This window comes from Solea senegalensis, linkage group LG12 (genome assembly GCF_019176455.1).
Source record: "Solea senegalensis isolate Sse05_10M linkage group LG12, IFAPA_SoseM_1, whole genome shotgun sequence".
NCBI lineage: Eukaryota > Metazoa > Chordata > Actinopteri > Pleuronectiformes > Soleidae > Solea > Solea senegalensis.
In genome coordinates, this window is record NC_058032.1 from 15,838,249 (window position 1) to 15,853,068 (window position 14,820).

Consider the following 14,820-nt stretch of genomic DNA (forward strand, 5'->3'; position numbering starts at 1 on the left):
TAGACTGAATTATCATTCAGCTCTTCAGTTTTCACTTTTTAGATGTTAATGGAGTTGAAGCAAACAGGTAGAAACAGGCCATAAATGAACAATAATATAGAACGCAATAGACAATCATCACAGATGCCTATAAATATGCTATTTCAATCAATGTTTCAGAAATTTGAAAATGTCCTATTTACCGCTTTATGTCTATATATATGTAAGGGTCTTGCTTTACAGATGCAGCCATCATGCACTACAGTCGTCCCTGTGCACAGTAATGTAATGTGTTAATGTGTTCATCTTGAAGTGGAAATACATGACCAACATATATTTTCACAATTGCAATTAATTTGAGGACATTTTAGAGGACCCTTCCTTTGGGGTCCAAGCATGTATGCATGCATTTATGCTCTACTGTGTGCCTTCTTTGACACTTCTTTAGGTTTTCCTGTTCATCCAAAATATTTAGAATGATCGAATAATGAAAATATCCAGTTGCAAAAGTAACCACTTGTTATGATCAAAGTCTGCCGAGACCATTTTAAATTACAAAATTAATTGAATACAGATTGGTTACAGATGAAATACTCAATGTAAGCTTGAATATGTGATGGAAACGCCATACCTCCATACCTGTCAGTGACCTTGTATAAATATGATTTAGTCTTCCTGTATTCCTTCTTCGTCTTTGTTTCTGAGGTTTATTGCTCTTCTTGTGAAAGACGTTGATTCCAAACCACTTTAATGACGTCACATAAATATGAAAGGACACAACTTGCTCCGCTGTACCCTCTGTCAGTATAAAGTACCTCACACGGTGTGAATGTGGGGGTGAAGGAGTTTCCTAAGTCAGGACGATGGCAGTAATGCAACATCATGAATTCGCGCTGCCGTTGAAGCTGATTATGCATATACAGAACCGCAATCACAAACCTGTGACAAGCTGCTCTCTGTGGCTGCCAGTCTTCGTCTTAAAGCAATATCGGTGTCTCCATTAACAACACCAGCAAAAGACACCCAATAATACCTGCAGAAGTGATCACTATCATCACTTGACGCATTTACAAGTGTGAGGGGTTGGTGGAGTAGACGTACACACAGCATGCGCGAGCCACCGCGACCTCATTATATATTCATTTAAATGAGGGGGGACACACTAATGCTTTTCAGCCAATGGCGTTGCAGCTGAGGCAGAGGGGCGGTATTCGGTGTTAGGAGCAGAAGTTGAAGAGCGCGAGTCCGGGCAGAGCTCTAGATAGGCAGACGGAGAGAGGGCAGAGGCAACGGCCCTCTTCTGGAGGGGGGGGGGCTTATTATAACAAATATACACACACATGTGTGAGCTGTTTGGCCGCACTATAGGTCATATGTGGATAACGGTTATTTTAGTAAAGCATACCACCGCGGCTTTACATCTAAAATGCCTATTTTACTTTTCCTGTTAGACACGTCCGCCTCTATGAATCAGCGCACTTATTTGGGTACGACGTATCTGGACGTTGCTAAAGGCGCGGTTGAGGTCTTTATGAAGGTAAAGAATGATTTTACCCCGACTTATTCAGAAAAATATGCACCCTTGGCGTGCATAGGGCTCCTTGAGCACGGTCGGTCGAAATTAATATATGTTGTTTTGGTTTTCTTTTTTTGACAGCTGCGTGCCCGAGACCCGGCTAGTAGAGGCGACAGGTACATGCTAGTTACATTCGATGATCCACCATACGGAGTGAAGGTAATTAGCAAATGATACCATTTTTACATTTGACAGGTCGAACGTTTTTCTCTGTCAGGGAGATTTTATTATCCTTCTGGTGTGTAGTCAGTGTTGGGCGGCTTCTCCGTGGCGGAAAAACGGTATCTTTTTGCTCCAAATACCCGCAGACCCGGAGATGTACGACCTCCGAACATCCAGCGGACATTTTGCTTTTGTGTTGAGAAAAGTCTCGGGCGTTGAGATGGAGGCGGAGAGATTTATTATCACCAATGTCGTCGCCCTTTTTTCGACCATACGGCGTCACGATTGGTCAAAGAACCTGTCAATCATTTTATACTCCGCCCCTAATGACATCCCCGTGTTACTATTGGTCAATCAGGTCTGAAAGTTGATAAGCTCTAGTCACACAGATTTTTTTACATATATTTACGTGAGTTTGCTGGAATAAATTAGAATTTATCAATAATATACACAATATGAAAAACAATACAAACACCACACACACACACACACTTCAAGTCAGCAAACTACTTTACTAATCTGTTGACTTGTTGTATGACCAGATACACACACATCTCTCTCTCTCTGAGCTCATCTTACCCAATAAAATTAAATCATGTGATCACCTGTAGTCTTTGATCTGCCTCAGAGGATGATGCTCTTGTCAGAATTACAAATGTCCTGGTTTGCCTAACAATGTCTACAAACAACAATAACCAGTACTTTCCTTTACCCCATATGAATAATACTCTTTATGCATAGAAATCACTTTGCTTGCCTTTCATATTTTTTATTTTTTTATTTCATCAATGGAAAGTGATGAGGTTTTGAATATACAGAGGTATAACGTATGTCTGAAGGTAATCACTTGTGTATCCCATAGTTCCTATTTGTTTTGTTTTTTGTAACCTTGACATTTCACGTTCAGTACTTTGCTGCACCTACACATCTGTTGCAGCTTTTAAAGAGCCCGAGACTATGAATTGCAATAGTATATGATGATGTAATGATAATATGAAATAATAACACAACAACACAATAACACACAATTCTTTTACACGCACTTAAGAAAATGGGAAATGATTAAATCTATATAATCTGTATCTGTGTTTGTGAATGTGTGTGCTTGTGTACACATAATCCTATTGCTGTGATTTATGTGGATCATTAAACCGGTCTGTTGTTATTTCTGAGGCCTCATACACAGTATATCTTTAACTTAATCTACATTATATAATGTGTTAATTATTGATTAGTAAATGTACAGTCTTGCTTAGTGCAGATGTTAAAATCTGTGCAGGAATAAAAACAAACAAACTCAGGCTATATCTGACCTTTTATTGACCTTTATATTAAAAAGGGAAAAAGAACAGCTGGCATCTCCGAGTCTCAGCACTTCCTTAAAAGATCTATGTCATTTTCATTGTATTGTATTATGATTTTTTATTATATTAGTAAAACAGATGGCGATGAGTGGTTCTTGAAGAATGTAAATGTTTTCTAATTTAGTCACTGACCTTTTGGTATTCACCACACATGCATCCGTCTGTCATGTGCTTAACAACTTTGCCAAATAATGCAAAATGTAATTTCTCAGATAATTCAGGTGTTTTTTTTGTTTTTTTTAATAAAAAAAATGTTTTTTCCTTGTTGTAAATTATGTCATTAACTTCTCTTCCTCCTGCTCTTCCTCTCTTTGTCCTCATTGGCTTCTCCTTTGTTGTCTCTGCCTGCTCTGTGTACTGAGGATTATGATGAAAGGACAAGGTTATACTGAATGGGGATACTCTGATTGCACATTTACACAGGCTGTAAAATGTTGATGTAGAGGGAGAGATAAGAGGTAGGGCAGGAAGAAAACAAATGTTCTGTCGACTGAATTATTGAATGCAAGCTAAGCCTTACATTTCTGCTTGCCTACACAAGAGTCTGTCTGGTTTGTGTCTTTGCTACTGCCCCCATGAGTGTGTGTTTCCACTTGAGTTTTTGCTTCAGCAGCTCAGAGAGTTTGTTCGTACGAGTGCATCATATTTTTTTTCTGATGTCATTCATTTAACACCCTGCACTTTCCACTCCGATCATGGCTTTGTAATGATATCCCATGATAATCCAGAAGTCCACCCACTGGCCTGATCCAGAGCAAACACATTACATTGCTCTGCAAAGCTTTTCTCTCCATCTTTTCTCATTCTGTGTATTCAGTCCTGCAACCCCTCCCAGTAAAGGAAGTGGTAAGCTTGCAGTTCATCCTTAGATTAAGCATGAAGCTGCAGCAGTAAGATACTTGACCTCACTAGAGAAAAGTCTGAGCAGATACACGCCCACATCCTCTCCTGTGGGAGGAGGTCTCCATCACAGAAGACATTATTATTACATGTCATTTAGCAGACACTTTTATTCAAAGCGACTTACAATAACAGCATGATGCAGCTCAAATGTGGGTTTCCATAATAGTATATCTTCCATTTTCAGAGCCTGACGTGCCCTTAACTCATTTAATGGTTTTTTGGAATATGGCCCAGAAACATTGTACTTAATTTTTTTTAAATTCCGCTTCCCAAAATGTGGCAGGCATATGTTTGACAACAATCTTGTCTGTCCTTGTCACTGAACTAAACCATGTCTGTTTTTCCATGTAACTGGTTACTGGAGCTGTTTTGGTTTGTGGCTTTTCACCTCCTCTGCCACCGTGCTGGGCGTTTATTTGCTGTGCTTTTTATTCATCCATCTGTTGACTTGTGTATTTCAGGCAGGCTGGAAGGAGAACCATGCAACCTTCATGTGTGAGCTAAAGAACTTGCAGGCATTTGGTCTGACCACTCTAGGTCATGCGCTTCGCACAGCCTTTGACCTGCTTAACCTCAACCGCCTCGTCTCAGGCATTGACAACTATGGACAGGTATTTGACCCTGGAATCCTATTATGTATTACTCTGGCAGCGGTCTCACCTGTTGCTATGAGAGAATAGTAGAATTTTTGTAGGATATTTTAATATACAGTGCTGTGCAGAGGTCTTAGGGCACTACCAGCTTTGTTGTTTTTATGTCCGTCAAATTCTGCGATCATCGGTATTTGGATTGTATTTAAACTCATACAACATTTAAACTCATACAACATGTGTACGTAATGCTGTTTCACAGCAGATATTTGTTGACATGAAACAGTTGGACAAACATACAGTAGGTTTTACTAGTAACATTAATTATTGTTCAAGTATAAGCGTAGGTCACACGAAATACTAAACACGTAAACTTGTAGATTTTGATTTTAACTGATGTTAAAACCTTTCCTGTACTTCTATTAGAAATATTTTTTGTATTGCTGTATTCTATTTTTACCCTTGATTGATAGCTCCCTTCTAACAGGTGGGAGTTAATTGTTGTGATTGTGATATAATCACTCTCAGTACAAATGTATGCATATGGCAAGACTTTTTCCATTTGAATCATTACAGCATTGTGGAAACAACAAATCTAATGATGGCCCAAGATTTTTGCACAATAGTGTCACTTAAAATGTGGTAAATGTTATCTTAAATGTTCTGAATGTTCCATCGCCAATGCAGCTTAATTCGCCACATCTCAGCTCTGCAATCACTTTCATTCCCTCCTCACACTCTTTTCCCCAAAGCCATGTTTGAACACAGAGATAGTTTACAGTACAAACAGCCACTGTCTGAATCTACTATATCATTTGTTGTGTACTTGAATTAGATGATGCTGACCCTTACACTTCAATGAGAGGGGCCTCTGAGTGTAATTTGTAGAAGAAAAAAAGAACACTGTGCTTTAGGGGTGGGAGAAAAATCGAATCGGAAAAAAATGTGATTCTTTTTTAGAAATAATTGGGTGTCTGTGTTTTCTGTAATCCAGTTTTGAATAGACCTGTTTCAGTTTCAGTTTCAAGGATGTTAATGTGAAAACTCGCATTTTTGCTGTGTCCTATTTTTAGGGGCTCTATTCATTTTGGCTCAGCATGTTTATTTTATTTTATTGCAGCACTAGCTCAGTGAACACTGAGCTGGCAAAACTAAAACAAAAAAACACTTGATTTGGCCTGATTGTTTTTATTTCAGTATTAACAGCTGTAGCAGTTGACTTTAAAAAGCATCTGCTGATCATATTATACACCACTGTCACATATAATTTTGATCAATGTCAGATTGACCTACATGTGATGTGTATTGATTTTGGGAATATGACTTGTGGGTTATTTTCTCAAGAAAATGTATCATTTAATTTAGGTTTAGGGAGGAAAAGGAATTAATTAATTGTTTTCAAAGCTAAATTGCAATTTAAAACAACACAATTAGAAAATTGCTTCTTCTTTCAGCTTCGCCCTGCAAATCAATCGGTCAATATTTGATTGCTGTATGTTTTCTCTACAAATGTTTACATGTTGGAAGTATTTTACATGTCCAAGTTCTCAACCTTTCATTAGAAGACCGGTCGCTGCGTGTATTTGAGGGGCATCTCTTCTGCTTTTTTGTATCCTCACATGTTGTGTTTAACTGTGCATGTTTTCTGAGACACCAGAGTAAATATGAGCTCTCTTGAGCATAGAGAAAGGAAGTTGTGCTTGTGAGAGAGAAATAGGGTCACTGTTTGCTCGCACTGGGATTTAATTGCTGACTGTTATCATTTCCCACTCAGGGACGTAACCCCTTCTTCCTCGAGCCATCTTTGATCATCACTATCACTGATGGGAACAAGCTAACACACAGCTCTGGGGTGCCAGATGAGGTGAGACCATTAAAAATATGTTAGCACCACTATATACTGTACCCACTGATACTGTCAGCTGTTTTATTATCTATGGTTATCTAAGTATTTCCTGTCGTTTAATGACAGAGTTAGTTCGTTTAATGGAATGTTAACTGCTCTCCTGTCTGTTGTCCAGCTGCACCTGCCTCTGAACTCCCCTCTGTCAGGCAGTGAACTAACCAAAGAGCCTTTTCGTTGGGACCAGCGTCTGTTTGCGTTGGTGCTGAGGCTGCCAGGAGCAGCAGCACCAGATAACGAGCAGCTCGGTAGCGTCCCCACGGATGAGTCTGCTATCACTCAGATGTGTGAAGTCACTGGAGGTTTGACATTTTCCTTTATTTTGGCACCAGAACGCTTTCTCCGTGTGTCTATACTCTTTAAGCCATCAATCACTGAATCATTCTGTTATATTCATCCCACTATACATGTGCTTCCTTTTCTTCTCAGGGCGATCATACTGTGTACGGACACAGAGGATGTTGAACCAGTGTCTGGAATCTCTGGTCCAAAAAGTTCAAAGCGGCGTGGTGATTAATTTTGAGAAGACAGGGCCAGATCCGCCTCTCACTGGGGAAGGTAAGTGACTGCAAATAACCGCTTTGACATTCGTCGTGCCTGGTATACACAAAATGTTTTTAAAACTCTTGAGCACAGTGAATCAAACATGAATAAATCCATGTAGGCCGTCCAAAAGAAGTCAAGTATATTTTTGCAGTTTTTCTGAGTGCATCATCTCATTACATTTCATACAGTCGGAGGTAAGACATGGGCCATTATCAGCAGTAATAGCAGAAGGGGATCACCACATTGAAAGCAGAACCGAGTGCGTGTAGAGAGGCATAAAACAAACAAAGCTATGCAAAGAAAAGCACTGAGATTAGTTGCACATCATTTAAGTTGTGAAAGGACAGACAGCATGTTGTGTTTCTTTAAGTCCCAGTGCGTAACGTCTGTCACCCCCATGAGGAATTCTGAGTAAAAACCAAAAACTGCTGGTATCTCTACATGGCGTACGTCTAGGTTTGTCAACCATTTGCTCTTTACTAGTGCTTTGTTGTTATCGCCTCCGTCTGTGATGATGTAAAAAAGAATGGCTTCCAGTGTGCAGAGCAAATGTTGCTGGGTTAACCAAACACTGCTATTTTGAGATTGAGAAATACTGAGAGATATGTGGCAATCGCTTGATTGTAATGGTCATTCATTTCTATTTGAAAAGTAGGGTTTTAATGGGTGCTTTTTAGACACAAAGAAATACATGGTGCTCACCTTGTTCAACAGTTGTTTCCCTTATAGTTACATTAATTTTTTTGTATTTTATTTATAATCTCTTTTTGTTTTACAGATAACGCAGTGGAATCAAGTCGTCCCGTGTCTTCCTTCAGTCCTCAGCCGTGGCACAGTTGTCACAAACTCATCTATGTGCGGCCGAACCCAAAGACAGGAGTGCCAGTCGGACACTGGCCCATACCAGAGTCCTTCTGGCCGGACCAGAATTCTCCGACACTGGTGAGCTGACAGACAGTCACCTGTTCAGTGCTGCCTGAATACATACATCCATTTAACTGTCAGAACATCATTATTCTTCTTTTGTCAAGTTTTCAACTCAAAGACAATCTGTCTGTGACTTTGATCACCTGTTCATATAGATCTTCATTTATGTGTTGCTGTTCCACAGTTATTACATGGGTCTCTACCACGAATAGAGACGTCTGACAATCTCCATCTTCTGTTCTCAGCCACCTCGCTCTGCTCATCCAATGGTGCGTTTCTCTTGTGTGGACTGTGAGCCCATGGTGATTGACAAACTTCCCTTTGACAAGTATGAGCTGGAGCCCTCTCCACTCACCCAATTCATTCTAGAAAGGAAATCTCCACACATGTGCTGGCAGGTAGGGCACATGGTCACACACCTCAGCTCGACCTGTTTTCACTGTCACTTGTGTTTGGCAGTTCTACAAGCTGCATTTTCCTTTGTTGTCTTTAGGTGTTTGTTAACAGCAGTGCGAAGCAAAATGACCTGGGACATCCATTCGGCTACCTTAAAGCCAGCACCACTCTCACCTGTGTTAACCTGTTTGTCATGCCCTACAACTACCCAGTCCTTCTCCCACTCCTCGGTAAGACGTATGACAGTTTACTTTTCCATAAGGCCTCAGTTTGTCAAACCTCATTTCATCTGCAATATTTTCTGTGCATAACGTTTGGTGATTGTTGTTGCTGTTGACGTTAAAAAAGTGGGTAGCATTATTTGTGCGGGGAGAAAAAGCATTTATGCAGTGAAACTGTTGAATGATGAGGTTATTTTTGAGCAGTGGAACTTGTGAACCATTTTTGTGGATGCTTCTTTCATGCTCCAGTCTGTTTGCAGCCGCCGTCTCACTTTATTTTTCTTTATTTATGTCATGCAGAACATTTTTTGATAATGATATATTAACAAGGATGAATATTTTCAGTGCCTTTTCTGGGCTGTTTGTATGTTGTGTGTTAGCAGTGCAGCAGCAGCAGCAGGAGCTGCAGATGGACAGCTGACTGGTCACTGTCACAGAAATATGTGTTTTTCCTCAGACGCCCTTCTCTTCTTTTTCTTCTCTCAGATGATTTGTTTAAAGTGCACAAACTAAAACCAAACCTCAAGTGGCGACAGGCCTTAGAGATGTACCTGAAGACAATGCCTCCATACTACCTCTTGGTAAACTAAAGCTATGTTACTTATGCTAGCTTTACTAAATGTTTGACTACTCAGATTTATTTTGGTCTAATTTTTGTCCTTGCTTCTAACAGCCCTTAAAAAAGGCATTGAGGATGATGGGCGCACCTAATCTCATCGCAGACACAATGGACTGTGGCCTGAGTTACAGTGTCATCTCATATTTAAAGAAGCTCAGTCAACAGGTAAGGACTCCTTATTTCCATGTTTTGTAGGCAGAATGGAAAAAAGCTCAAGCTGTGATACACACTTAGTGTTTCCATCAGTTAGTAATTGATTTGACTGAAGACAATCTTTTTTCTGTCACGGCTAGAGAAGTGACACTTCATATTATCAGATTCTCCTACTGACATCGTATTAACCTTTTTGAATTTTCCTCTCTTGAAAGACAGTAAGTGTGTGTTTTTTGTCTTCTTTTTTTATTGCAATGAAGGCGAAGATTGAATCAGACCGTTTTATAGTGTCTGTGGGGAAAAAGGCTCCACAAGAAACTGGCATAAAGGTGAAGAACCACTCCAGCTCTCTCTCACTGGCCCATCGACGCGATTTCAAGCAGTTGCTGCAGGGAATCACTGGGGAAGGGCCTCTTCGACTGGTTGACATCAATTTCAAAGAGTTTGCTGGCTTCCAGATTGCTCTGCCCAACAAGGTAGATTTAGGACACTGAAAACTGTGACACACTTAATGTGGATGGAGAAGTTTTGCAATGTTTTCCTCTGACTTCATATACTAATGTGTTCACAGGATGTAAAACCTCAAGCTTATCGAAATGCCTATGACATCCCAAGACGGAACCTTCTGGATCAGCTCACCCGCATGCGCTCTAATATATTACGGACGTCACAGAAACTGATTCGAGGACAAGATGAAGGTGGGATATGTTTGAGTTTGACAGTTTGCATTGCTTTCATAACACAATGTAAAAATATATACAGTACTATGTGCAAAAACCTTTTTAATTATGTCTTCAAGAACACACTGTAGTACTTAACCAAAACACCAACAGTTAGGTCAGTAATTTATTAAAAGTGTAATGTTAAAACATCCTGTGGTTGTTAGACTATCTACACAGCATTCCAGTAGCTCAGATGGGAAACTACCAGGAGTACCTAAAAATGATGCCATCTCCTCTGAGGGAAATTGACCCAGACCAACCAAAACGTCTGCACACATTTGGGAATCCTTTCAAACAGGATAAGAAGGTAACAATAATGCTGGCTGGTCCAAAAATAATACCATACACAATGTTTTTCTCTCATTAATCAGCATCTTGTTTCCCTTAATGTCCTGATATGTGGCTTGTTTGTTTTAGGGCATGATGATCGATGAGGCTGATGAGTTCGTTGCAGGTCCTCAAAACAAGAAGAGAGGAAATTCCAGTGATTCCAACTCCGGTTCTACTGTGAAGAGAAGGCGAAGTATGTCTCCGCTGCTGCGGCGGCCACAGACTCCACCAGGAAACACCAACCATGTGCCAGTGGGAAAGATTCCAGCCGGGGTTCAGGGGCAGCAGAACCTCATCAAACCCATTCCAGTGAACAAAGGTAAGACTATACACAAATCCTGCACAAGTACAGGAAGTAAGCAGTCCACTGTTATTGCAGTGCCGTCACCACCACATGACATGAACTCCATGGAACTACGGTGGCCTTCACATACCAAAAAGGATGAACTCAGCAACAGCACATTTTCTATGTTGTACGTGTTGTAAGCAAAAATGCTTACAACTCAGATTAGTTTGTCTGTTTGCTGCTGTAGAAACATGTATTGTCATTTCATAAAAGCAAATTTTAAAGCGATTTGTAGGCTGTTGCAAACATATTTATGCGTAGTATATTCAGTTACACACTGGACCTTTGATGCAAATGTTCCTAAGTACTGTTCTTATGCCAATTTTGTGTGTTTGACAACAAAAACTGGACAATGACAATGTGATGCACTTGTTGAGTTCATATACATCCATTGTCTACCGCTTTATCCTCCACATGAGGGTTGTGGGCCCTTGTTCCTGAGATATTACTATATTACACAGAACTTTAGTGAAACATGGCAGTGTTGAAGAAAGAACAGTGGTGATGTTGATGGTGTCCTTCTTCCTCTCTTTTCTGGCTGTTGATTCTGCAAATTAAATTCATTGGGAATCTGTATCAGTAATGGGTGGCTACTTCCTAACAATATTAATCTGACTCTGATTGCTGCTGTCGTTTCCCCTGCAGTAGTGGATGAAAACAATGTGGCTGTCCCTGACAGTAATGGTGATGGGGTTCTTGAGCCTGAATCTGGGGCAGTCTGGCCCACTGAGATGGACTCTGTAGTTGGAAACCCAGCTTCGCTGACCCTTGAGGAGCAAGCCAGCATGGGACCAGTTGACGGGGGAGAGGATGTCAACATGACGGAGGAGAGACTAGTGGAGGACTGTCTGAACGAGCAGCCGCAGGAGGAGAAACACAACTGTGAACGGCTCAGTCCGCAGAGCCAGCTCGACGGCTCTGAGGCCGACGATGCCGTGCTTGAGACCATTTTCATAGCACCACTCGATGGAAGCCAAGCCGAGCTGAGGACACGGGTCATAAAGGAGGTCCGCAAGCCTGGGCGAAGTGAGTGTGAGCAGATGCAGTGTATTACGTTGCAGATTTAAAGCTGCAGTGCGTAACTATCTGTGATTTCTTTTGTTGTTAATGTTATTATTCTGCCCCTGTTTCGTGCATGTGAATGGATATGATGTAATATTATCATTATTAGCACAGTGTTTCATCTGTCTTGACGTAAAACTAATCACTGCCTGTGTGCAGCTCAGGAATGTTGCCAGGCGACACAAGATCTAAACATTCCCTAACCCTTGTTTACATTTAAGAGTTATGCATTGCAGTGTTAGTAAGTCTTGTATGCTAGATATGTTGGAAACATATCTGTGTCTGTGCTTTCCCTCAGATTATGAGGCCATACTGTCACTACTGCAGCAGGTGAAAGGGCCACTTAACGTTCAAAGGTACTTCATCCAACACGCTATCAAAGAGGCCGTCAGGTAAGAAGCTTTTTTCTGTCACGTGTGTTAGTTTTGTGATGTTTTTATGCAATGACTATTGAACTGAATTTTGTGAAATGTGGTTGTAGTGTGTGAAATGAATGACTCCAGAAAGAACCCATTAACGTTTATAGTGGCAACATAGCAAGATGGAGCATTTTATTTTCAATTTCTGTTAATTACTCAAGAATTAATGCAGATAATTACAATAGTTTCAAAAGTCTGGCATATTATTATCTTTGAACAGATTTAATATGTTGTAGATCCAGGTTCCAGAGTTTCCTTATAGGATTAAGTGGAAATGATTTTATGAAGTACTGCAGCCATCCTGTCTTTGACTCAGATGTACAGTATGATCTCTTTTGCTTCTTAAAGCAGGTTCACCTTGATAAATCTCCCCTGACTTATTTCCGCAAGCTTGTTCCCTTGACTTAAGCATAATTACTTTTACTGTTACCTATTTTAGTCCCTGCTTCCTCTAATTTCTTTTGCATCTGTGCCAGGTTCAAGAAGAGGGTACTGATCGAGCAGCTGGAGTTGGCCCTTGCTGACTTGGAGCTGAAACATGCAATGTCCCTGCAGCTCCCCAACGATCATGGCAGATAGTGACAAAGGCATCTTTGACTTGTGACTGAAGTGTGTGTCATTCCCTGCTGAATATCACCACTGGAAACAGAGATGTCCACATTGTGCAGCCTCAAAAAAGACTAACTGAGGAAGTTGAGGCATAAAAAAGAAGAATGCACTGAAAGCAGATGCTCCTACAGTCCCCGTGTTCTTACATCACATCCTGTTAGAGGTGGAGCATAAGGGGTTTAGCTGGAGGAGGGGCCTTCAGTGTAGATCCAGTGCCGACGACTAAAGAGACTTTAAAAATAATCCTCTTCATATTGACTGATGCCTTAAACCATATATGGCTTTTGTCTGTATCAGCACATTGTTTAAAAGACATGCACACACACACACAATCACTATGTTAAACAGACACACAATAAGCTGACTGCTCAGTTAATGGCAGAGCAAAGGATGGATGATTCCTATATTCTTCAAAGACAGACATTTGTTCAGCTGGTCTGAAAAGTGTAAGACTGAAAACCTTTTTTTATACAGTAAATAAGTTAATGTTGCTGAATGGCTGACAGGAGAAACCTGGTCAGTCGGTTACCCCTCTGATTTTAGTGTTATATCTGCATAGATAATGCACAGATGTTGATAGTGTTACCTGATATGTTCACTGGGATAATCCTGTTCTCATAGGATAATGTTTGTATTCATTAATATTGAAGGTGGGCAACATGGATTCAGGCTGTGAGTATGTCATTTTATGTTGCAGTAGCAGTTTACTGTTTATTGTGATATACTGTCACTTTTCTGACAAAATATCCTGGTGGAAATGTGTGTTCCCAGATGTGAATGAACCTTTATTTAACTAGTCATTCACATTTACATTAGAGCATCAAGAACAGCAGCACATATCCAAAAAAGGGAGAAAAAAAAACACACAGTCAAAGCATAAAAACATAACATGGGACATTTTGTAAACTACATGCAGTCTATCACACAATAACAGCATGAGGGAAGAGAGCAAGAGTAATGACAAACAATGCACAAACAACAGCAGGAGGACAATAATACTTAAGTACAAACAATGGCACACAAGACAGAAAGCTTTGAGAGTGGGTTCAAAGGCAGCTATCAGTGAAAATGTCTCCACGTCCAGGTTTAGTTGTGGCCTTGCATGACGGCAAAACCAACAAGGGGAAAAAGATGATACATAATAACTGTATCTACAATGATCTCTTTATAAACTGTAAAGCTAAGTGTTCTCTCACCTCACACCACAACTGCCATGTTGCCCACCCTTAAATACAGGCATGTGTGTCAGTGTGTGAGTGCGTGTGAGTCTTCACACACACACACACACACACACACCTGCCTTCTGGTGAAGTCACTTTCACACTGGGCCCTTTTTGTCTCTAAATCACAGTTGTATCGAGGTCATACAGACGGAGCTTTGTAAAACTGAAACTGATATAGAATATAGAAGTATTACGTGTCTTTGTTATGCATCAGTGTGTTGGACTGTAAATGGACTCATCACATCCATGAAAACCCAGATGGCAGATGTGTTTACTGGTGTAGTGACTGAGCATCAGCGTCCTCCTACAGTTTACCTGCCGTAAAGCAATACAACATGGGTTCAGTGAATGCAGCTGCAACCACACACACACTCATACACACAACATCTCTTCCTCCTCTCAGCACAACAAACACTCCATTGTCTCCCACAATCAAAACTTGATTCAGAGGAGTTTCTGCATGTGTCCGTGCCCAGTGGACGATCATGCATTGTTGACGTGCAACATTTTGATTCTCTGCCCTCTGCTGCTCTACACGAGCCTCCTTCTCCTCTGTTCTCATTGTTTTTACGACAGCTGTACACTACTTTTTAATGTTGATAAGGAAGATAGACTATTTTTGTGAATTTGTTTATTTCAGAGTATAAGAACTATTTTGGAAAAACATGTTTAAAGCCAATTTTGTAAGCTGTTAAATATGTATACAAAGTGTAAAATTTTATGAACCTGCTCCTTTTTTTTCTACAAAAAACCCCCCACCTAGAATGGGA

At 40.5% G+C, this 14,820-nt stretch overlaps 1 protein-coding gene across 2 annotated transcripts; it reads left to right on the forward strand.

Annotated features, from left to right (window-relative positions):
* Nucleotides 1-1,245: 1,245 nt before the first annotated feature.
* Nucleotides 1,246-14,820, forward strand: ints6l (integrator complex subunit 6 like). Of its 2 annotated transcripts, none has more exons than XM_044040731.1 (18): nucleotides 1,246-1,516; nucleotides 1,637-1,714; nucleotides 4,446-4,595; nucleotides 6,349-6,438; nucleotides 6,596-6,779; nucleotides 6,907-7,035; nucleotides 7,802-7,965; nucleotides 8,196-8,348; nucleotides 8,444-8,576; nucleotides 9,054-9,148; nucleotides 9,241-9,351; nucleotides 9,600-9,815; nucleotides 9,911-10,037; nucleotides 10,226-10,368; nucleotides 10,479-10,710; nucleotides 11,383-11,763; nucleotides 12,098-12,191; nucleotides 12,695-14,820. In XM_044040731.1, the coding sequence occupies exons 1-18, from the start codon at nucleotides 1,406-1,408 to the stop codon at nucleotides 12,795-12,797; spliced, it is 2,694 nt and encodes an 897-aa protein (XP_043896666.1). In that variant the 5' UTR covers nucleotides 1,246-1,405; the 3' UTR covers nucleotides 12,798-14,820. The 2 variants fall into 2 exon arrangements, with proteins under 2 accessions (XP_043896666.1, XP_043896667.1); XM_044040732.1 differs by having other exon boundaries at nucleotides 11,386-11,763.